Below are 19,607 nucleotides of genomic sequence, written 5' to 3' on the forward strand. Positions count from 1 at the left end.
CCTACAGTGATGTTTTTGCATCACAAAATTGTTCTCAACCATTGTAAATCAAAGCGTGATTGGTTAATTCCACTGTCACTTCCTAAATATGTTGGTAGATTGTTAATAATAGTCTTTATTTCTAGAGCATGTTTTAAACTGATGGCAGTCTAAAGTGCTTTACAAACAAGTGATAATGTTTTATAGTCATCGACAAGACAATGACAGATCAAGTTAAAAAGAAATAAAAAGAGATGTAGACATTTGGTAGATGGATAGTATAGTGGTTGGTATAGTGTAGTAAGTAACACCTCTGCCTTCTATACCAAAAAGAATCCTTGGGATAGACTCCTAACACCACCTTTGCCTACCTGTGTAAAGTGATCAAATTGGAAGTCGCTCTGGAAAAGAGCATCTGCCAAATGCCGTAAAAGTACATTTAATTGAACACTAAGTTAAAGAAATACATCTTCAGACTTTTTTAAAACATGTGAACTGAGCTTGACTGTCTAATAGACAGCTCTACAATTTAGAAGCATAATAACTGAAAACAGTTATTAATATAAAATACACATGTTGTGTATTTTACAGAATTTTACAGTGTATTTTACATTGGTAGAAGGTCGTTATTTGCAGATCTAAGATCACGTGTTGGAACATAAACAGACAGACACTTTGTGATGTAAGCGATGTTTTAAGGTCATTTAGAGACTTAAAAACTAATAGCAGATCTTTAAAATCTACCCTGAACGATACACACAGCCAGTGCAGTTCTCTCTCTGTTTTGTTTAGGATGCTGATGCATTTTGTACCAGTTGTAAAGGATGTACTCTTTTCTTAGGAAGTCCAGTAAGAAGGTCATTACAGTGATCAACTCTGCTTGTAACAAATGCATGAACAAGTTTCTCTGCATCGCTCTGAGTGAGAAAAGGTTGAACTTTAGCAATATTTCTCAAATGATTAAAGGTGACTGCATGCAGGTTAAATCAAAGCTCAGAGTCTAAGGTCACACCCAGGTTTCGTACTACAGGTTTGATATATGAAGCTAAAGAACCATTTTTAGTACCAAGTAACAGTATTTTAGTTTTTTTGTTATGAAGTTTTAAGAAATTATGTGACATCCACTGAGAAATATCTGACTTTAGTCTTTGGACTAAGACTACTACAGAGTCTGAAGACTAAATCGGATTTCTCTTTCAAGATTTTAACCTAAATTAACAGTTTTAAGACTATTACCACAATAATTGCAGTTTAAATAAAACAAACACTCTATTGATTAAAAAGTTAACAAAAAATTACAGATGTTTTTTCAGCTTCCAGAAATCATTGAACCTTCTCTGAATGCCTAAGAGGCCCGGAAGGTTTTCCACTGTATGAAATGCGGTGTGTGTATGTGTGTGTGTGTGTATGTGTGTGGCAGGTGGGAGTAGAGGAGGTGACCCGTCTAGCCAGGGAAACCAGCTGAACCCACCTGTTCAGAGTCCCCTGCGCAGCAGCAGCTGTCCACCCACTCCAGACACACACCGGCATAGAGAGGAGGCCGTGAAACGTCTGGCCAGCAAGGTGCGCTTGCAAAAATACACTAACATGACAACAAGCACAACAGCTCATTGACAGACAACAGACACTGATATACAGCTATGCGCAAGTTGACCTGTTAACAGAACGAGCTCTGATGTCACTGTGCATCATCCAGAAGGACACAGCAAAGGGGCAGGGCTTTAGTCAGCCACATCAGGGTTCAGGAAGGTTGAGTAGAGACTCATAATTGCGGCCAGCCCGCATCCACAGCTGTACAACCCAACGCTAAAGATCTACAGTTCTGTGCAAAAGTCAGAGACCACCCTTCATTTATGTCATGACCAATAAGGAAAAGTTATTCATTTCTCAGCATCTGGAAGAAGCAGAAAGCAGAAACTTACACAGAAAACTCAGCAACTAAATAGAATTTCATTTTTTTCCATATTTAGTGTGTCCACCCTTTGCCTTTATTACAGCTTCCATTCTTTTAAGGAGGAGGTTTCTGGATTCTGGGGTGGTCAGTCCATTGTTCTGAGAACACCAGCAGCTTCTTTATTTGATTAGAAAGTGCTCTTCGTTTTTGTCTTTTTTCTTTTTAACTTATAAGAGCCATTTTTATGGAAATTAAATAAATGAAGGATGGTTTCTGACACAGTACAGTATAAGTACAGTTTGCTTACGAGTATCCATGTTTGAATGTTAATTGAATGTGTTCGACTGAACTTGGAGTTGGGACGTTGTATATTGGAATTGCGTAATTTTCAGCATCTGCAGGTTCAGGGTAAAAAGTGGGGAAAAACATGGAGTGTGTTTACCAGCACTTTATAATGCGATAGCTGCATAAAATCAGATCAGTAATCCAGTCAACGCATGTACATGCACTTGAGTAATCAGATAATGGGGAGACATGAGTCAGGCACTAATTGTATTTCTGCTTTGCAACGAGCCAATAAACTCACAGAAGAAGACGTGAAGTTCATGTAATGTAAAATGCTTTTTAAAAACCATTGAGACATTTTTTCCTGAAACTATGAACGTACATCACCCAGAAGATGAAGAATATTTAAATCTTTTATTTTGTCAAGCATGTAGTTGGTTTCAGTGTCAACTCCAAAAGTGTTTTGCTGTCATCTTGAGGCAACGCTGCTCGCTTATTTCCAGTACCGCCGTCTGTTTCGCACATGCACAGCTGAGAAATTGTAAAGAAATCAGAGTAAGAGTTTTCATGTGCTGAGATCACTGATTACTGAAAACCCAGTTCTCTTTGTCAAATGTCTAGACCTTACTCCAGTCTAAGAAATCAGAATGTGCTGTTTACATGACCATTTGAATAATCAGATAACTACAGAAATCAGATTGGGATGGGATTACTGAGTGTATGTAAATGCCCTCATGGATGCTTTAATGTAAATGAGTATCGTTAGTAATAAGCTAATAAGCTGAAGTTACGACTTATAACTTTACCATTCATAATGCATTTACCTCCTCAGAATAGCAGAATCTGTGGTCAGTGTTACAGTTTTAACTGTGTCTGTATGTTGAAAATCTCATTTAAAAGTCGAGAAGTGATACTGTACCACTGTTGGAAGTTTGAGCATTAAAACGACCTCAAACACTGAACTCAGAGCCAAGTAGGGATTCCCAGTTGAGGGGGCATCTTCTTTGGTTTTTCTAGGTCAAAGGTCAAAAACTCAGTAACAAGCTTTAGTTGAATGCAGCCTTAGGTTTCCACTCACAGTGAATCTCCGCCCACAAAACATGCCTACAAAAAACATCAATACAGTTTTTTTTGACAGATAATAAAACCACAGCAGATGCAGTCTTGTAATCAATGACCGTGGAGTGAAGAGCGCCGGCAGTTGTGAAGCCAGTGAGAAGTGAATGCTCACCCTGTTCATAGTGTGCAGGAGATTACACGGCATGTCTCTCAACGCTTCTGCCATTTGACTAAAAAAAAACCTCCTGACATCTGATAGCACTTTTAAAATTTAATATAACGTTGGCTGAACAGCAGCACCTCCCATGCAATTCTGACACCTCACTCCAGTTCATCCGAATCTGTGTGTGTGTGTGGGGAACATGTTTGCTGTCTACATCTGGGCTTCATCTCTGCTGAGCGTCCTAGTCACGCCTTTTTAATCAGCCATCTGGCGGCCGCCTCAGTGCAGTCTGTGTGTTTGTGCATCCTGCAGCTTTAAGGCTGCTTAAGATGCTCTAGTAGCAGCGGAAAATTGTACACTGCTTACTGGAGCATTTCTGCAAGTGGCTTCTAACTTTGCAACAGAATTTGAAGACAGAACTTTGAATCCCATCTGTCTCTGTGCTAAAGGTTAAGGTTGCGTTTTCATTAGGAAATCTGATTGTGGAGTGTTGAAAAAAAGCAATTTCTCTTAAACCCACACAGACACTCACAGCACAGCCCACCTTACCCTCTTACTGAACAATCTGTTTCTCTGCTCACACTGAACACTTTTATATCATCTGTGAAACTGTACAGAAGTCAGAGGCCATCAAATTTAATTTATGTAATATCTTCCAGCATCAAGAAAAAAGCAGAAAACACATTTTTACACAGAAGCCTCATCAACTACACACACACACACACACACACACACACATATTTTCTAAGTCGCTTATCCTCATGGAGGAAGCCAGAGCCTATACCAGCGGTCATTGGGCGGAAGGCAGTAAACACCCTGGACTTGTCGCCAGTCCATCACATCTTCAATTAAATATGTAAATTGGCTTTATTACAGCTTCCATTTTTTAGCAGACATACTTTCAGTTTTTTAAAGTAATATGTAGTAATATTTTTCCACACCTACAAATTCATTCTTAGAAGTTGAATTTTCAATTTCTCACAACTCAGGTAATTGAAACTTATTCAAGTGATGTTGTGGTCTGGACTCTGGGATGGTCAGTCCATTGTTCTGGGAACATCAGCAGCTTGTTTGTGTTACATTTTTTTTTCTTTTTTGTCCATATAATTGTTTCAGTTGTGGCTAAACGTCCTTTCAGACCCACAGCACTGAGTGGTCTTCTCACAGTGGAAGGATGGACAGAAACACCTGTGGATGTTTTCAGATCTGAAGCAGCTTGATCTTCTCTTCTCTCTCAGAGATGAAAGCTTTAAGTTCTGATTATATTGTGGTCTACCAGGTCTTGCATGGTTGTTAGGAGACCCACTTACTTTGTAACTTTTAATAATGTTTAATCTCCGGTTTTGAAAAACCATTTTATGTCTAATCTTCTCAGAACGATCAATTAATGAATCGTTAACGTGAACTTAACTACTGTTGTGACCGCGAGTTAAATAAACGTTATTTTAAACTAGAACCGATTATAATAATGTTCTAAAAGGCAATTCATGGCCACTGTTTATCAGTGATGTATCGTTTTTATTGTCCATACTTCACTGCTTTGTAAATAGTTCTTCCAGTCACATTTTTGTATTCAGTTTATTGTGATCTGTACCAAACAAATCCAATTAAATCGTGATGCAATTTGAAATTTATTGACACATTGAATAATTTCCTGAAGATGCAGTGCAAGATCACAGACTGACACCCCTACTGTCTGTCTCTCTTCCCTGCAGGTGGTAGCGTATCACTACTGCCAGGCTGATAACACCTACACGTGTCTGGTGCCGGAGTTTGTGCACAGTGTGTCTGCGCTGCTGTGTCGTGCTCCCAGGCTCGGGGCTTACAGGGAGCTGCTGCTGAGGGAGAATCAGCTGCAGAGTCTGCTGAGCCTGCGCTCCTGTGTACAGGACCCCGCCGCAGCCTTCCGGCGTGGAGTACTGGAGCCCCTCATCCTCCTGCGCAAGGGTGAGGCACCCTCCAACAGACTAACTCAAACACAGGGTTCCTGAAGAGAACGGCGTATGACTGGGTTCATTTCTTAGTACAAAATGGTTCAAATAAGTAAAGTTACATAATTCATTTTTAATTAAATATGCGATTATTAACATTTACCTTCACATTACTTTCTTTTTTGAAAGGTTTGAGTCTACACTTCTTACTTTTTTGTTTGTTTTGCTGTCACACAATGACAAAAACATGGCAAAAACGTGAAGATATTTTTTGTTATTTATTAAATTCATTATTTAATATTTATTCTTTAAAAATGTATTGTTATTGCTGGTTATTGTACTTCAGTAGGGGGTTGAATATATCCACACAATAAATAGCTGAAAAGAAGAAGCAAACAAACAAGAACAACTTATGGAAATATTTTACACAGATTAGGCATCCATTAATTTTGCAGAGAGGAAGATTGCAGAGGACGACTACATTATCCTAGTGGATGGTCTGAATGAAGCTGAGTTCCACAAGCCGGACTATGGAGACACCATCGCATCCTTCATCACCAAGATCATCTCCAAAATCCCCACTTGGCTAAAACTGGTTGTAACTGTCAGAGTTAACCTGGTGGTGAGTTCCCGTAATACACCTTGGTTTGCAGTGATGAAGCTGTAACTTATTGATGTAAGATGTTAAGATGTAACTTACTCAGAAGGTTTTGTTATCTAATAATGACCAAACTACTATGTGAGATGGGGATTTAGGCTGTGGCAAGCAGGGTTTGTTGTTTTTTCCTAGTCAAACCTGATAATCGTGGTTATTAACCAATGTAATGAATCATGTTTTTGAGCAAGGATGTCACCAAACCCGGACACCATTCCTCCAGAACTGAAGCTGACACTCCTGCTGTGCTGGTTAGGCCTTAACATTACTCCCTTTGAATGCCTGTCTATGAGTAACTGATGGTTTTATAGACTCACAAGCCAAATTTCTGATTGTCATTAGAGAGTGTAGTGCTTTTCACAGCTTACCACAGCCAGTAACTGACTAATTTGACAGGAAATGGAGATTTGGCTGATCCATATCCAACTACAGTCCGTTATTTTACCTTGATGTGTAGGCACAGGCAACTTTCAAGAAGGACTACAAGAAAGTCAGACTACCAAAAAAAAAGAAACAAATTGGTATGCATGGTGGACGTTATCTCACTTTACAGAAAACTCTTGAATAGTTTAGAAGTGTGATGTCATGAACTCAAGGTTCACATGGTTACATGATTTAGATGATGTTCAAGGCAAATGTTCAATACCGGTGTTACTCTGATTGATGTTTATAGAGCTGGTGTTACTCTCTTTGATGTTTATACAGCTGGTGTTGCTGTGGTTGATGTTATAGAGCTGGTGTTGCTCTGGCTGATTTTACAGAGTTGGTGTTACTCTCTTTGATGTTATAGAGCTGGTGTTGCTCTGGTTGATATTAGAGTTGGTGTTACTCTCTTTGATGTTTATAGAGCTGGTGTTGCTGTGGTTGATGTTACAGAGTTGGTGTTACTCTCTTTGATGTTTATAGAGCTGGTGTTGCTGTGGTTGATGTTATAGAGCTGGTGTTGCTCTGGTTGATATTACAGAGCTGGTGTTACTCTCTTTGATGTTTATAGAGCTGATGTTGCTGTGGTTGATGTTATAGAGCTGGTGTTGCTCTGGTTGATATTACAGAGCTGGTGTTACTCTCTTTGATGTTTATAGAGCTGATGTTGCTGTGGTTGATGTTACAGAGTTTGTGTTACTCTCTTTGATGTTTATAGAGTTGGTGTTGATGTTATATAGCTGGTGTTGCTCTGGCTGATGTTACAGAGCTGGTGTTGCTCTGGTTGATATTACAGAGTTGGTGTTACACTCTTTCATGTTTATAGAGCTGATGTTGCTCTGGTTGATATTACAGAGCTGGTGTTAACTCTCTTTCATGTTTATAGAGCTGATGTTGCTCTGGTTGATGTTACAGAGTTGGTGTTACTCTGATGTTTATAGAGTTGGTGTTGATGTGGTTGATGTTATATAGCTGGTGTTGCTCTGGTTGATATTACAGAGCTGGTGTTACTCTCTTTGATGTTTATAGAGCTGATGTTGCTGTGATTGATGTTATAGACCTGGTGTTGCTCTGGCTGATGTTACAGAGCTGGTGTAGCTCTGGTTGATATTACAGAGTTGGTGTTACACTCTTTCATGTTTATAGAGCTGATGTTGCTCTGGTTGATATTACAGAGTTGGTGTTACACTCTTTCATGTTTATAGAGCTGATGTTGCTCTGGTTGATATTACAGAGCTGGTGTTAACTCTCTTTCATGTTTATAGAGCTGATGTTGCTCTGGTTGATGTTACAGAGTTGGTGTTACTCTGATGTTTATAGAGTTGGTGTTGATGTGGTTGATGTTATATAGCTGGTGTTGCTCTGGTTGATATTACAGAGCTGGTGTTACTCTCTTTGATGTTTATAGAGCTGATGTTGCTGTGATTGATGTTATAGACCTGGTGTTGCTCTGGCTGATGTTACAGAGCTGGTGTAGCTCTGGTTGATATTACAGAGCTGGTGTTATTCTGATTGATGTTTATAGAGCTGGTGTTGCTCTGGCTGATGTTTCAGAGCTGGTATTGCTCTGGTTGGTGTTATAGATAATTGTTTCTCTGGCTGATGTCAGAGAGCTGGTCTTACTCTGGTTAACGTTATAGAGGTGGTGTTGCTCTGTTTGATGTTATAGAGGTGTGCTGCTCTGGTTAATGTGTTAAAAAGATGGTGTTTCTCTGGCTGATGTCAGAAAAGTTCACATGGTTACATGATTTAGATGATGTTCCAGGCAAATGGTCAGTGCTGGTGTTATTCTGATTGATGTTTATAGAGTGGTGTTGCTCTGGTTGATGTTATAGAGCTAGTGTTGTTCTGGTTGATGTTATAGAGGTGGTGTTGCTGTGGTTGATGTTATAGAGCTAGTGTTGTTCTGGTTGATGTTATTGAGGTGGTCTTGCTCTGGTTGATGTTATAGAGGTGGTGTTGCTCTGGTTGATGTTATAGAGCTAGTGTTGTTCTGGTTGATGTTATAGAGGTGGTGTTGCTGTGGTTGATGTTATAGAGCTAGTGTTGTTCTGGTTGATGTTATTGAGGTGGTCTCGCTCTGGTTGATGTTATAGAGCTAGTGTTGTTCTGGTTGATGTTATAGAGCTAGTGTTGCTCTGGTTGATGTTATTGAGGTGGTCTCGCTCTGGTTGATGTTATAGAGGTGGTCTCGCTCTGGTTGATGTTATAGAGGTGGTCTCGCTCTGGTTGATGTTATAGAGTTAGTGTTGCTCTGGTTGATGTTATAGAGTTAGTGTTGCTCTGGTTGATGTTATTGAGGTGGTCTTGCTCTGGTTGATGTTATTGAGGTGGTCTCGCTCTGGTTGATGTTATAGAGGTGGTCTTGCTCTGGTTGATGTTATAGAGGTGGTCTCGCTCTGGTTGATGTTATAGAGCTAGTGTTGCTCTGGTTGATGTTATAGAGTTAGTGTTGCTCTGGTTGATGTTATAGAGGTGGTCTCGCTCTGGTTGATGTTATAGAGCTAGTGTTGCTCTGGTTGATGTTATAGAGGTGGTCTTGCTCTGGTTGATGTTATAGAGCTAGTGTTGCTCTGGTTGATGTTATAGAGCTAGTGTTGTTCTGGTTGATGTTATACAGGTGGTCTCGCTCTGGTTGATGTTATAGAGCTAGTGTTGTTCTGGTTGATGTTATAGAGCTAGTGTTGTTCTGGTTGATGTTATAGAGGTGGTCTTGCTCTGGTTGATGTTACAGAGGTTGTGTTGCTCTGGCTAGTAATTCAGAGCTGGTGTGGCTGGCTGGTGTTTAGAGGCCACTCTGTTTATTTAGCAGCCAGCACTAATCCTGTTCTGATCAGAGATGATTTTAATGGCCTGGGCTGTGGCCTGCAGCGAGGGGGCTTATGTAAGGGAGTCAGTGGCTCTGATGCAACAGTGCAGATGTTCACTATGTCCCTGTACCCCCGTCAACCCCTTCACATACACAACTGCATACACACACACTGTCTAAGGATGGTGTCCTGAAATTGGCCTGAAATCGCTGGACTTACTAACTCAGTCCTTTTAATCAGACATTATAAACCCAATCATTTAAAACTCTACACTCTGAACTCTGTGGGGCATATTATATTTTAGAAATTTGATGTATATTCACACCTATAAAAGTCCTATGCACTTTTTATATATAAGGCAAAGCTCTGTATTAAAGAGACGCATTGTAACTTAAGTATTTGTTCAGTGTCCCTGCAGTGTGCTGCCTAAACTCTCATGATGTCTAAATGGAAGCAGGAGTTTCATGTGTAATGATGTATTGATTTTCAAGGCACCTGGGATTAGAGCATGAGCGCTATCTAAACCCTCATTGCTGAGGGTATTTACACCAAATTTCTAGACGATGGTTCTGTCTTTGCACATTGCAGGGTAAGGCAAAATATTACACAGAGAAATCTTTTTGTTCTTTTTTGTTTCACCACTATATTAGTTTAACATTTAATTTCGCCACTGTCCAAAGAAAAGCAGGTGTCTCCCTTTGTTGTGTTTTTATTTTTCTATACCATTTGATCACAGCACCCTTCACTATGTGGGAAATGTCATGAATGGAACAACAGAAGTGCTCCAAAATCACTCGTAAGAAGTTAAGAATGTTTGTTTTTCTTTGGACAGAAATGATGTAAAACGTGTAGGTTTATCGACTGTTTCAGAAAAATAAATAAAATGGCTGTTTTTGCCTTGCCTTGCAACATATGGCTCTCATCACCATCACTGTAAAGACATTTAAAGCTGTATGTTTATCTACAATTAACCGTTCCTCTTCAAAACACTGAATTACATTATTTACTCAACAGATAAATTATGCAGACATTTGGAAAAATTGGTGGAATTCCCCTTTTATGTAGCTATGAAATAATGGAAGCCTATATCCCACCAATTAGCATTGCGCAAACTGCACATCTAAATCATCACATACTTGCCTTAAAGTGTGTAATGTCAAATAGACATTGTGATAAAAATAAACAAAAAAAAAGTTGTGTAGCTAAAAACAGCCAGTCTGAAACCTGAATTTCGTCTGTTCATTTTTACAGATCAGTGTTCGTGCTAGTAACTACCTAAGCAAGTCCATTTGAGATTATTTTACCAAAGTGGTTGATGATTTATGCAGTTTACATATTGCTAATTGGTCTGAGATAAGCTTCCATTACTTGTTAGCTATGTTAACCCTGTAGCTCCAATGCAACCAAAGAAGCTTTAGACACAAAACATGTTTTGTTGACTGGCTAAAGTTGTGTATATTTGATTTTTGCCAAGCTGTTGTTTTATCTGAGTGTGTATATGTGTTCCACAGGAAGTGACCAGCCTGCTGCCCTTCCCAATCATTTCCCTAGACGACATTCATGATAACAAGGCCATCGTGGCTGACCTGCACTCATACCTGCAGCACCGCATGGAGCACAGCACCTCCATCCTCAGCAACATCGCCATTAATGGCAAGGCAGAGCCAGCGGCCGTCTCCAAGCTTAGCTCACACCTGGTGGCCCGCAGCCAGGGCTCCTACCTGTACTTGAAACTGACTCTGGACCTGCTGGAGAAGGGCCACCTAGTAATCAAAAGCTCCAGCTATAAGGTCATACCTGTGTCTCTGTGTGAGCTCTACCAGTTGCAATGCAACATGAAGTTTCCCTCAGCTGCAGCGTTTGAGCGCGCTCTGCCTGTGCTGAACGTGGCGCTGGCGTCGCTGCACCCACTCACCGACGAGCAGCTGTTCCGGGCACTTAATGCTGGCAGCCTGAGGGGGGCACTCGAGTGGAGTGACTTCCAGCAGCGCATGGAGGCGCTGTCCTGCTTTCTGATCGCCCGGCGTGATCGTACCCGCATGTTTTGCCACCCCTCCTTCAGGGAGTGGCTGGTGTGGAGGGCTGACGGAGATAGCACTGATTTCCTGTGCGATCCCAGGTGAGTCATGATGTCATTTCTTCTAGGGATGGAAGGGTTGACTAGCTTACAGGTTAAAATTGGGCGATTTCTGTTATAGACAATTGCACATCAGCTGATGTTCCTTCTATGAGAACATATCAATTTTGGATTTTTAAAAAAATACCCAGTACAGATTAAAACAAATGTTTGTAACGTAGTGTTTCCCCTAACATTAGATAGGCCAGGCTCTTATGTGCTGCTCAGCTTGGACCAGATACAGACATCAGAATGTAGCTGACAGGTGCTTGGTTTGTATTTGATATGTGCAATTTTTTTTTGACCAAAATAAAATTCTTGTGCTATTTTTAAATATAAAGATACATTAAATTCAGAGTCCAAGTCTGGAGGGGGGTCAGATTGAAATATCAGTATGATGTTTTATGCCTAAATAGGGGCTAATAAAAGATGTCAAACTCTTGTGGAGTGTTTCATCTTCACAGTTTTATTGACAAAGAAAGCAAATGTGAGCTCCCTCCTCCGGATGTTGGCAGATATAAGCTTTCAACTCTGTACAGCATTATAGACATGATAATTATTAAATTAAATTATTAAATTTAATAGTATTAAATTTCAGAACCTGTTAACATTATTCCTGTACATTTCTATAAAAATATGTGCAACGTATCCTTTGACCCATCGATGAACTATAAAGCACCATGAAACTACATGAATTCTTCAGATATAAATTAGCTATAAATGAACTGGTAATCGATCATTTCAATTCCACTTCTTAAAAATGAAGGGAATGTAGAAAAAAATCTATGCGATGATATTTCACTGACCCCATATGTGCTTGATATCACCACATACGCATGGCAGCATTGGTAGCGTTGGAGATGTCTCTGACTTAGTATTCTGCTTTTTCAGCATTATTTCTATTGTCACGTTTTCTGCAGTGCATTAGCACAGAAGATTATTTCAGCGCTTAGATAAAGAACAGCATAACCATTGACTCAAAACTCACTTATAATAGAAGCCAATGGGCAGCTGCTTCAGTGTTACACCACCTGTTGTGTTTGGGAAGTTACTGTCCTCCATGATGTAAAATTACTCCTCTGTTGCATAAGAATAGTAGTAGGGTTGGGCCGATAACCGGTATTTTTGAATATAGTCATAATTTTAAAAAGCGCAGATATTATGAAAATGATCGTTCTTTAATTCTCTTTCACATGCCACGTTATCTTATTTAAAGAATCATTGTAGTCTGTACTATAAATCATAGAATAGAGCGTGGGTGATGGATAACATGCAACATTAAGATGCTTTGAGAAATTTTCATGATACATGATGTGTCACTATGTTTCTATACTATATGTTTTTTCTGACATCTGATAAATTGGAAAAAACAAAGCAGTGCCACATTTAAAATACCATTAAAATGACAAGTAAAGTGATTTGTATTCAACCTTTCACACACGACACACACTGCATTAAATCCGATTACACAGGACTAATTATAATGGAACTTGCATTTTTTTAAGCACTGCTGATGATCCATGATATGCTCAGAAAAGCTTATTTTGACATAATAACAATAAATATTGTCACACTCCCCAGCACTGTTATAGACTATTACCACAAAACATGACCATCCGATCAACTGCACACTTTCATACTTTAAATCACTCTGAAAGATGATTTACATGTGGAACGTAGATGATTCTTTACTCTGGTAAAGAATGTCGGGGTACATGTGAATGAAACAAAAACCTGACGGAGTAAAACGGGTGACGTTTCTGTGTCAATGCGTCAGTTTTGCAATAGTTGGTTTCAAACCAACAGATGCTGAGAACCACTTGATGTAACTGTGTCTGTTCAGAATATCATTTTAATTAAGATTAATTGACCCGGAGGGAAATTTCACCTCCGCATTTAACCCATCCGTGAAGTGAAACACCACATACACTCTAGTGAACACACACACTAGGGGGCAGTGAGCACACTTGCCCGGAGTGGTGGGCAGCCCAATCCACAGCGCTCGGGGAACAGTTGGGGGTTAGGTGTTTTGCTCAAGGACACCTCAGTCATGTGCTGTCGGCTCTGGGGATCAAACCGGCGACCTTCCGGTCACAAGGCTGGATCCCTGACCTCCAGCCCACGACTGCCCCTATTATATTCAGAGCACATTATGGAGTAACATTAGAAGCTAACTTTGTTGGTAATTATATTACCATCAGCAAAAACATTGTGTAAATTTACATTAGCCTTGTTTACATGCAGCCTGATGATCCATTAATAAAGACTAGTAGCTCAGCTCGGAATAGAATACGTCCATGTAAACACCTGAATTGGACAGACTAATCAGATTGGGGCCATTCGGAATACAGTTTCCATTCAGTTGAACCAGGTGGGTAATCCTGTAAATAATCAGTGAAGTAGAAGAGTATTAGCCATGTAAACACCTGTATCCGATTACATTCCCAATCGGAATGTTTAGGTGCGTTCTGGTCAAGCGCGTTTATAACGTTCAACATGCCAGGAGAAGAAACTGGTCTGCAGAGGAGATGAAGTTTATGCTCTGATCTTTAAAAGACAGTGGTGGGACGGACGTCCAGCTTATGGGTCTCAGAACATGCGCCTTCCTCTCAGGCTTATTTATTAAGTACATGTGAAGGATGTTTTCCTGAGTCTGACATCATTTTAAAGTAGTTAAAAATGCTCGTCTCGCTCTGACTGGACTCACGTGATGCTCGGTGTCATGGTAACGCCTCCGTTGAGTGGTTCTCTAAACATGCAAGCAATTTTGGATCTGATTAGTAGTAGTGCGCATGTAAACAGATTGTTGAGTAGAGTGAGCAGATAAACACCTCAGTTTTAATCTGTAATTGGGATGTTTTCAATAGAATTCACAAAAAATCTGCTTGTAAACACAACCGTCTTTAGTAGTATCCAATGTCCTCTGGGTTGGTAAAGCACCGAGACATTCAGAGGCTGATAGCTGACTGCAGTAAATATCCAGAGTTTGTAAGGTCGGCATTATCATTCATAGTGCGAGGCACTCCAGTCCGCTCATCGTGTTCAGCGTGGAGTGTGATGCGTGCATAAGAGATGCCCGCTGTGTACGTGTCTCTGTGCGTGTGTGTGGGTGCGAAATTACTCTTCTGAATCCCTCCCATTCATTTCACCAGCTCTTCAGCGAGTTGCCCACCCTCACACACATTACTCACCGCTCTCATTTAGCTGAAGGCCGGCCCAGACTCAGCCTGGCAGCGTGCGCGGCCTAATGGAGTTCCAGCACTGCGAACCAGAGGAGGCACAGAAAGTTCAGCATGGCCTACTTAACGCAGGTCAGATACGGAGGCCGTTTATGAAGGGGCCGATGCTTTGGTGGAGGAAAACGCTAGTCATGCGTGGCCTTTTACAGAAAAAGGAGATGTTGTTTAATCACAGCGTGTACGAGATGTGCTGTCCAGAAGCGAGAGAACAGAACCGAGTGAGTGACGTTCGTTTATTCGTCCTCTGCCGTGAAGCTGTCTAGACAGCATTAATCAGCATGTAATCAGACAGAGCCTGTGTGACACAGAATAATGGATAGGGACGAGTCTGCTGGAGCAAATATGTTCTCTTCTCTTCTCTTCTCGTCTCTTCTCTCCTCTTCTCTTCTCTTCTCTTCACTTCTCTCCTCTTCTCTTCTCTTCTCGTCTCTTCTCTCCTCTTCTCTTCTCTTCTCTTCACTTCTCTCCTCTTCTCTTCTCGTCTCTTCTCTCCTCTCCTCTCCTCTCCTCTTCTCTTCTCTCCTCTTGTCTTCTCTTCTCTTCTCGTCTCTTCACTTCTCTCCTCTTCCCTTCTCTCCTCTCCTCTTCTCTTCTGTCCTCTCTTCTCCTCTTCTCTAGTCTTCTTTTCTCTTAGGTACATATATTCCTGATATGTGAGGAAATGCAACACAGCAATGGCTCATGTGTACCATGTGGTTTGACAGTCTCAACCTCAGCCTTTCTCTTTATCATATGACAGTAACTCAAATCTTGGATGACGAGGGCTGCAGACACTTTCTCTCAGCATCTCAGCACAATCTTTAATTTGTCCTGCATGTATCTGGACTGTTAAATCAGTGCTAAATGTCACTCCACGAGTGTGAGCCCTACCCTCTAGTTTCTCCCACGGGGATTTGTCTGCTTTCAGTTTGGATGCCAGTGCTTTCACTCCAAGCCTCTTTTTAGGCAGTGTTTGCACCAGTTTGTCTCTGGGGAGCCTGAGACATTGCTTCATGTTAAAAGAGCTAAACGATTCCACAGGGAGGTCTTGAAGTCTGAGTAAAAAGTGGAGAGAGAAAAAGAAGAAATGAAATTCTAGTGGTGATAATTTTGTGAGTGTTTTTTCTCAGGGTGGAGAATCAGAATCACTTTTGCTTGTTCAGTAAGTATGTTATAGGAATTTTCTTGGTGAGTGCACTTGTATAACATACGCCATACTCAACATTACGAAGAAACTCAAGAGAAAAATGGCATATATTGCATATCAAAGGAAAATAAAATAAACAATTACATAAAAAATAATAATAATTTTAAAAAACCCAAAGTGTAAAAAGAGTCAAAAAGACATACTGTATACCACAATATGTCCACACAGTCACAGGCAAAAGCTCTACGTGAAAATAAGAGAACACACTTCTGCACGTTGTACGTACAGTTAACCCCTTAAAAAGCCAGTGCCCATCACACACACACACCCATCTTCTAAGCTGCTTCTCCCTCACGGTCGCGGGGGGGTGCTGGGGCTTATCCCATTGGGCGGAAGGCGGGATACACCCCGGACAGGTCGCCAGCCCATCGCAGGGCCAGGGCCCATCAGAAGAAGTAAAATTTGAAGTCCTGTAGTTACTGCATAATTAGCCTTAGGATGTAATAAGCCTGGGAGTTTAAGCGGTTCATGTTTTATTTTTGCATATTGGAGAGAAACTAAACAATTAAATTGGGCCCTGTGCTAAAGTTATGGCACATTTTATACTTTGTTTTTTCAGTATGTTCCTGTCTGTAGAGGATGTAGTAGCTAAGTGTAACTAAACATGTCATTTGACTGGAATCCAAAGACACCGATAACATCTTGATATTTACAGTGTATTAGAGGGTGAAACAAACATTTGTACAGTCATTCAGTGAAACATGGTGTGATTGCATCATTAATGATTATTTTGAAGATGGTGATTTACAGCATATTAGCTGATGAGTTTGTGATATTTTTCAGTTTTTGACATAATTTGAAAATACCTGTTGCTCTTTACATTATTTGTAAATTTCATGAAGAACGGACCGAAAGAAACGGCCCAAAATGACTTGGAAAAAGTAATTCCATTGACTTACATTAAAGTAGGGTTTTCCTTCTCCTGTAAAATTACCATTTTGGAGATACAGGGTTTTCTTCTGACACCAGCGTTGTGTGTATGTATATATCTATTATATATGTCATGTCATGTGTGTTACATCCAGGAGTGGACATGCACTGATGGCCTTCATGCTCTCTCGACAAGACGGAAAGTTGAACAGGCAGCAGACAATGGAGCTGGGTCACCACATCCTTAAAGCACACATATTTAAGGTAGAACACACTCACTGTGGCACACACACACACACACACACACACACACACACACACACACACACACACAGGCAGACGAGTCAGCCTTCGCCATACACAACCTAATTGGCTTGCAAATCTTGCATTTCTGCCTCCATTTAGCACCTAATGGAGGTAATTAGGGATGGCACTTGAGTTTCACACATTCTCACTCTCTCTCTCTCTCTCTCTCTCTCTCTCTCTCTCTCTTTCTGTCAGGGACAGAGTAAAAAGACAGGTGTGTCCTCTAGTGTTCTTCAGGCCCTCTGGATCAGTAACAGTACAGACAGCCTGTCTGCTGCCTTGTCCTCCCTCAGAAACCTCTATACACCCAATGTCAAGGTGGGTTAAGAGAATACACACACACACACACACACACACACACTTACGTTCTTCACCTTCAGACACACTCTTTTTTTTTTTTGTTTTTTCTGCCTTGATGGTCCACATTCATGTTAGTAAGTGACCTGTATACATTACAGACCTTTCAATACCAAAACTTAGTATCATCCAATACCGATAATGATGTTTATCTCTAAAACTACTTTAAAAATAAGCTAAAGTTCTGTGCTGCAGTCAGAGACTACAAGTCATTGATTTTAAGTTGTGGTCCAAATACCTATTAAATACAAATAATTTTTCAGAAGATATTTCTGAAGGCATTAGATATAATAATCCACATGTATGAGGAAGGGTAAAGTTAAAAGAAAGCAAACCAAACTGAACTGGGGCCTCTACCAACTGTCAAGACCTGGTAGACCATCAAAACTGTTACTATTTTACATCTTCAATAGAGAGCAGAAAATCAAGCTGCTTCGGATCTGAAAACATCCACAGGTGTTTCTGTCCATCCTTCCACTGTGAGATCACTCAGCGCTGTGGGTCTGAAAGGATGTGTATCTGTTAAGAAGCCTCACTGAGAAAAAATAATAGACAAAAAGAAGAAAATTTACAAATCAAACAAGCAGAGGCTGGAGTTCTCAGAATAATGGGCCAACCACCACCAGACCTCAACATCACAGGATGCGTTTGAAGTGCCTTGAAAAGAAGAGAAGCTGTAATAAAGAAAAATGGTGGAATGTAATATTTCATTTAGTTTTGAGGCTTCAATTCAAAGTTTGTCTGTTTACATCATCAGTCTAAACAGCTCCCAAACTGACCCGCATGCCCAAAAGAACAGAGGTTCACATTGCTTCACGTGGCTGATCCAGAGGTAAACAACCATGACGGCCACCGAACGGCAGTCGCTCCCAGCATTTTCAGTTTTATCTTCACCAGCGGCAGAGGAGCCATCATGAAGCTTCACTGACTGACAGCTGGGCTCATCACCCAGAATGTGTCCAAGCTGTAAAAAGGGCGCGGTCACTTCTTTGGCTCGTGTCCTCGTATTCTTTAAACTTTCCTCGTATTCCTTAAACTGTTCTTAGACGCTGCAGCCTCATTCTCCTACAGCCGCGTTCAGACGTTTCTTTCAAAATCTCTTCCAACACAAAGGTTTTGGTTAAATTTCTTCTAATGTTTTGTACAGAAACATCAACCCAAATGTTTATGGGGTCTCAGCAGCACGTAATTATGACGAATGAGGAGTTGGATTGATGTAAAAAAAAGCCGCGTATCAGATATGAAAGCGTCTCAAATCAGAATTCAAAATATCCGATTCAGTGTGTCTTGCTCCTCACACAGACACACATTTTATCATATATGAAGAAAAAGAAAATTAAGCTTTCCTCCATTTTTACCTGCTGTGTGAACAAAGCCCAATTCTATCATTTGCCTTGAATCTAATTGGAATAAGTCTGATTTCATGGGGCCATTTGCTGTTGAGACTGCAGGAAATCTTTCCTGTGCAAATCAGACATGCCAGACATTTTTCAGGTTTGAGCTGCCTGTCTGACCAAAGCCAAAGCAGCTCAAATCTCATTAGAAAAGATCATATGTCCTCAGATCCATGTCACATTTAGACAAAAAAATCATTAATCAAAGCCGTTCTCAGGGTCAGTGTGACCGATCCCCGTCATGACCTTTGAAGCAGCACCACACCAATTACTGACTCTGACACATTAGAAGCTCACTCAGAGAGCCATAACTCAGTGAATGTCAGAGTCACTCAAAGTGAAGAGGATTTGATAAGTCACACAGAACATAGTAATTAACGCTGAAGTGTACTGAAAAAGGGACTTACATAATTATGTTTATTAATTAATTCTATTATATGTTAATTGCTGTAGTCTGGACTTGACTGCCTGTAATTTCCTTGTTTTAATGAAATGAGCATCAATCTGTGTGTGTATATGTGTGCGTGTGCGCTTGAGCCGCGCACCAACGTCCTTGACAGCCGTCTGGTTGAAGAGGCGCTCATTAATTCCTGTGGTGTTTGGATAAATAAATGAGATTCTGTTTCCTCCACTTTTAACGCTTCCTGCTTCATCCAGCCTCCTAATCAAGCCTCCGATTACCAGGCGAGCTCTCCGGCCTGATCAAAAGAGGCCGTCTGCTTTCATTTGGCCTTGATCGCTAAGTGTGATTCTATGCATTCTACTGTTAAATTAATTCAGAATAAGCTATTTGTATGCTCAAAAGGATCTTATGCTGTTTTCTTGATGGTCGAGTCCACAGCTAGAGAGCTTTTTCATGACAGAAGGACACAGTCCTGCACACATCTTCAGGGGTGTAAACACTGGAGTTTTGTTGATTTGGTTTTGAAGAGAAGTTTTC

At 40.6% G+C, this 19,607-nt stretch overlaps 1 protein-coding gene across 4 annotated transcripts in view; it reads left to right on the forward strand.

Moving 5' to 3' along the window:
• The window catches only part of tanc1a (tetratricopeptide repeat, ankyrin repeat and coiled-coil containing 1a), a 148,960-nt gene that overhangs the window by 111,330 nt on the left and 18,023 nt on the right, over window positions 1-19,607 (forward strand). For 3 of the 4 annotated variants that reach the window (XM_037536563.1, XM_037536565.1, XM_037536566.1), the window contains 6 exons: window positions 1,400-1,542; window positions 5,096-5,327; window positions 5,767-5,933; window positions 10,711-11,318; window positions 16,766-16,874; window positions 17,112-17,234. In XM_037536563.1, coding sequence (XP_037392460.1) covers window positions 1,400-1,542; window positions 5,096-5,327; window positions 5,767-5,933; window positions 10,711-11,318; window positions 16,766-16,874; window positions 17,112-17,234 — 1,382 coding nt within the window. The remainder of the gene's footprint in view (window positions 1-1,399; window positions 1,543-5,095; window positions 5,328-5,766; window positions 5,934-10,710; window positions 11,319-16,765; window positions 16,875-17,111; window positions 17,235-19,607) is intronic. The other variant, XM_037536564.1, reaches the window with a different exon arrangement.

The sequence above is a fragment of the Pygocentrus nattereri genome, chromosome 30 (assembly GCF_015220715.1).
Source record: "Pygocentrus nattereri isolate fPygNat1 chromosome 30, fPygNat1.pri, whole genome shotgun sequence".
In the NCBI taxonomy this organism is placed as follows: domain Eukaryota; kingdom Metazoa; phylum Chordata; class Actinopteri; order Characiformes; family Serrasalmidae; genus Pygocentrus; species Pygocentrus nattereri.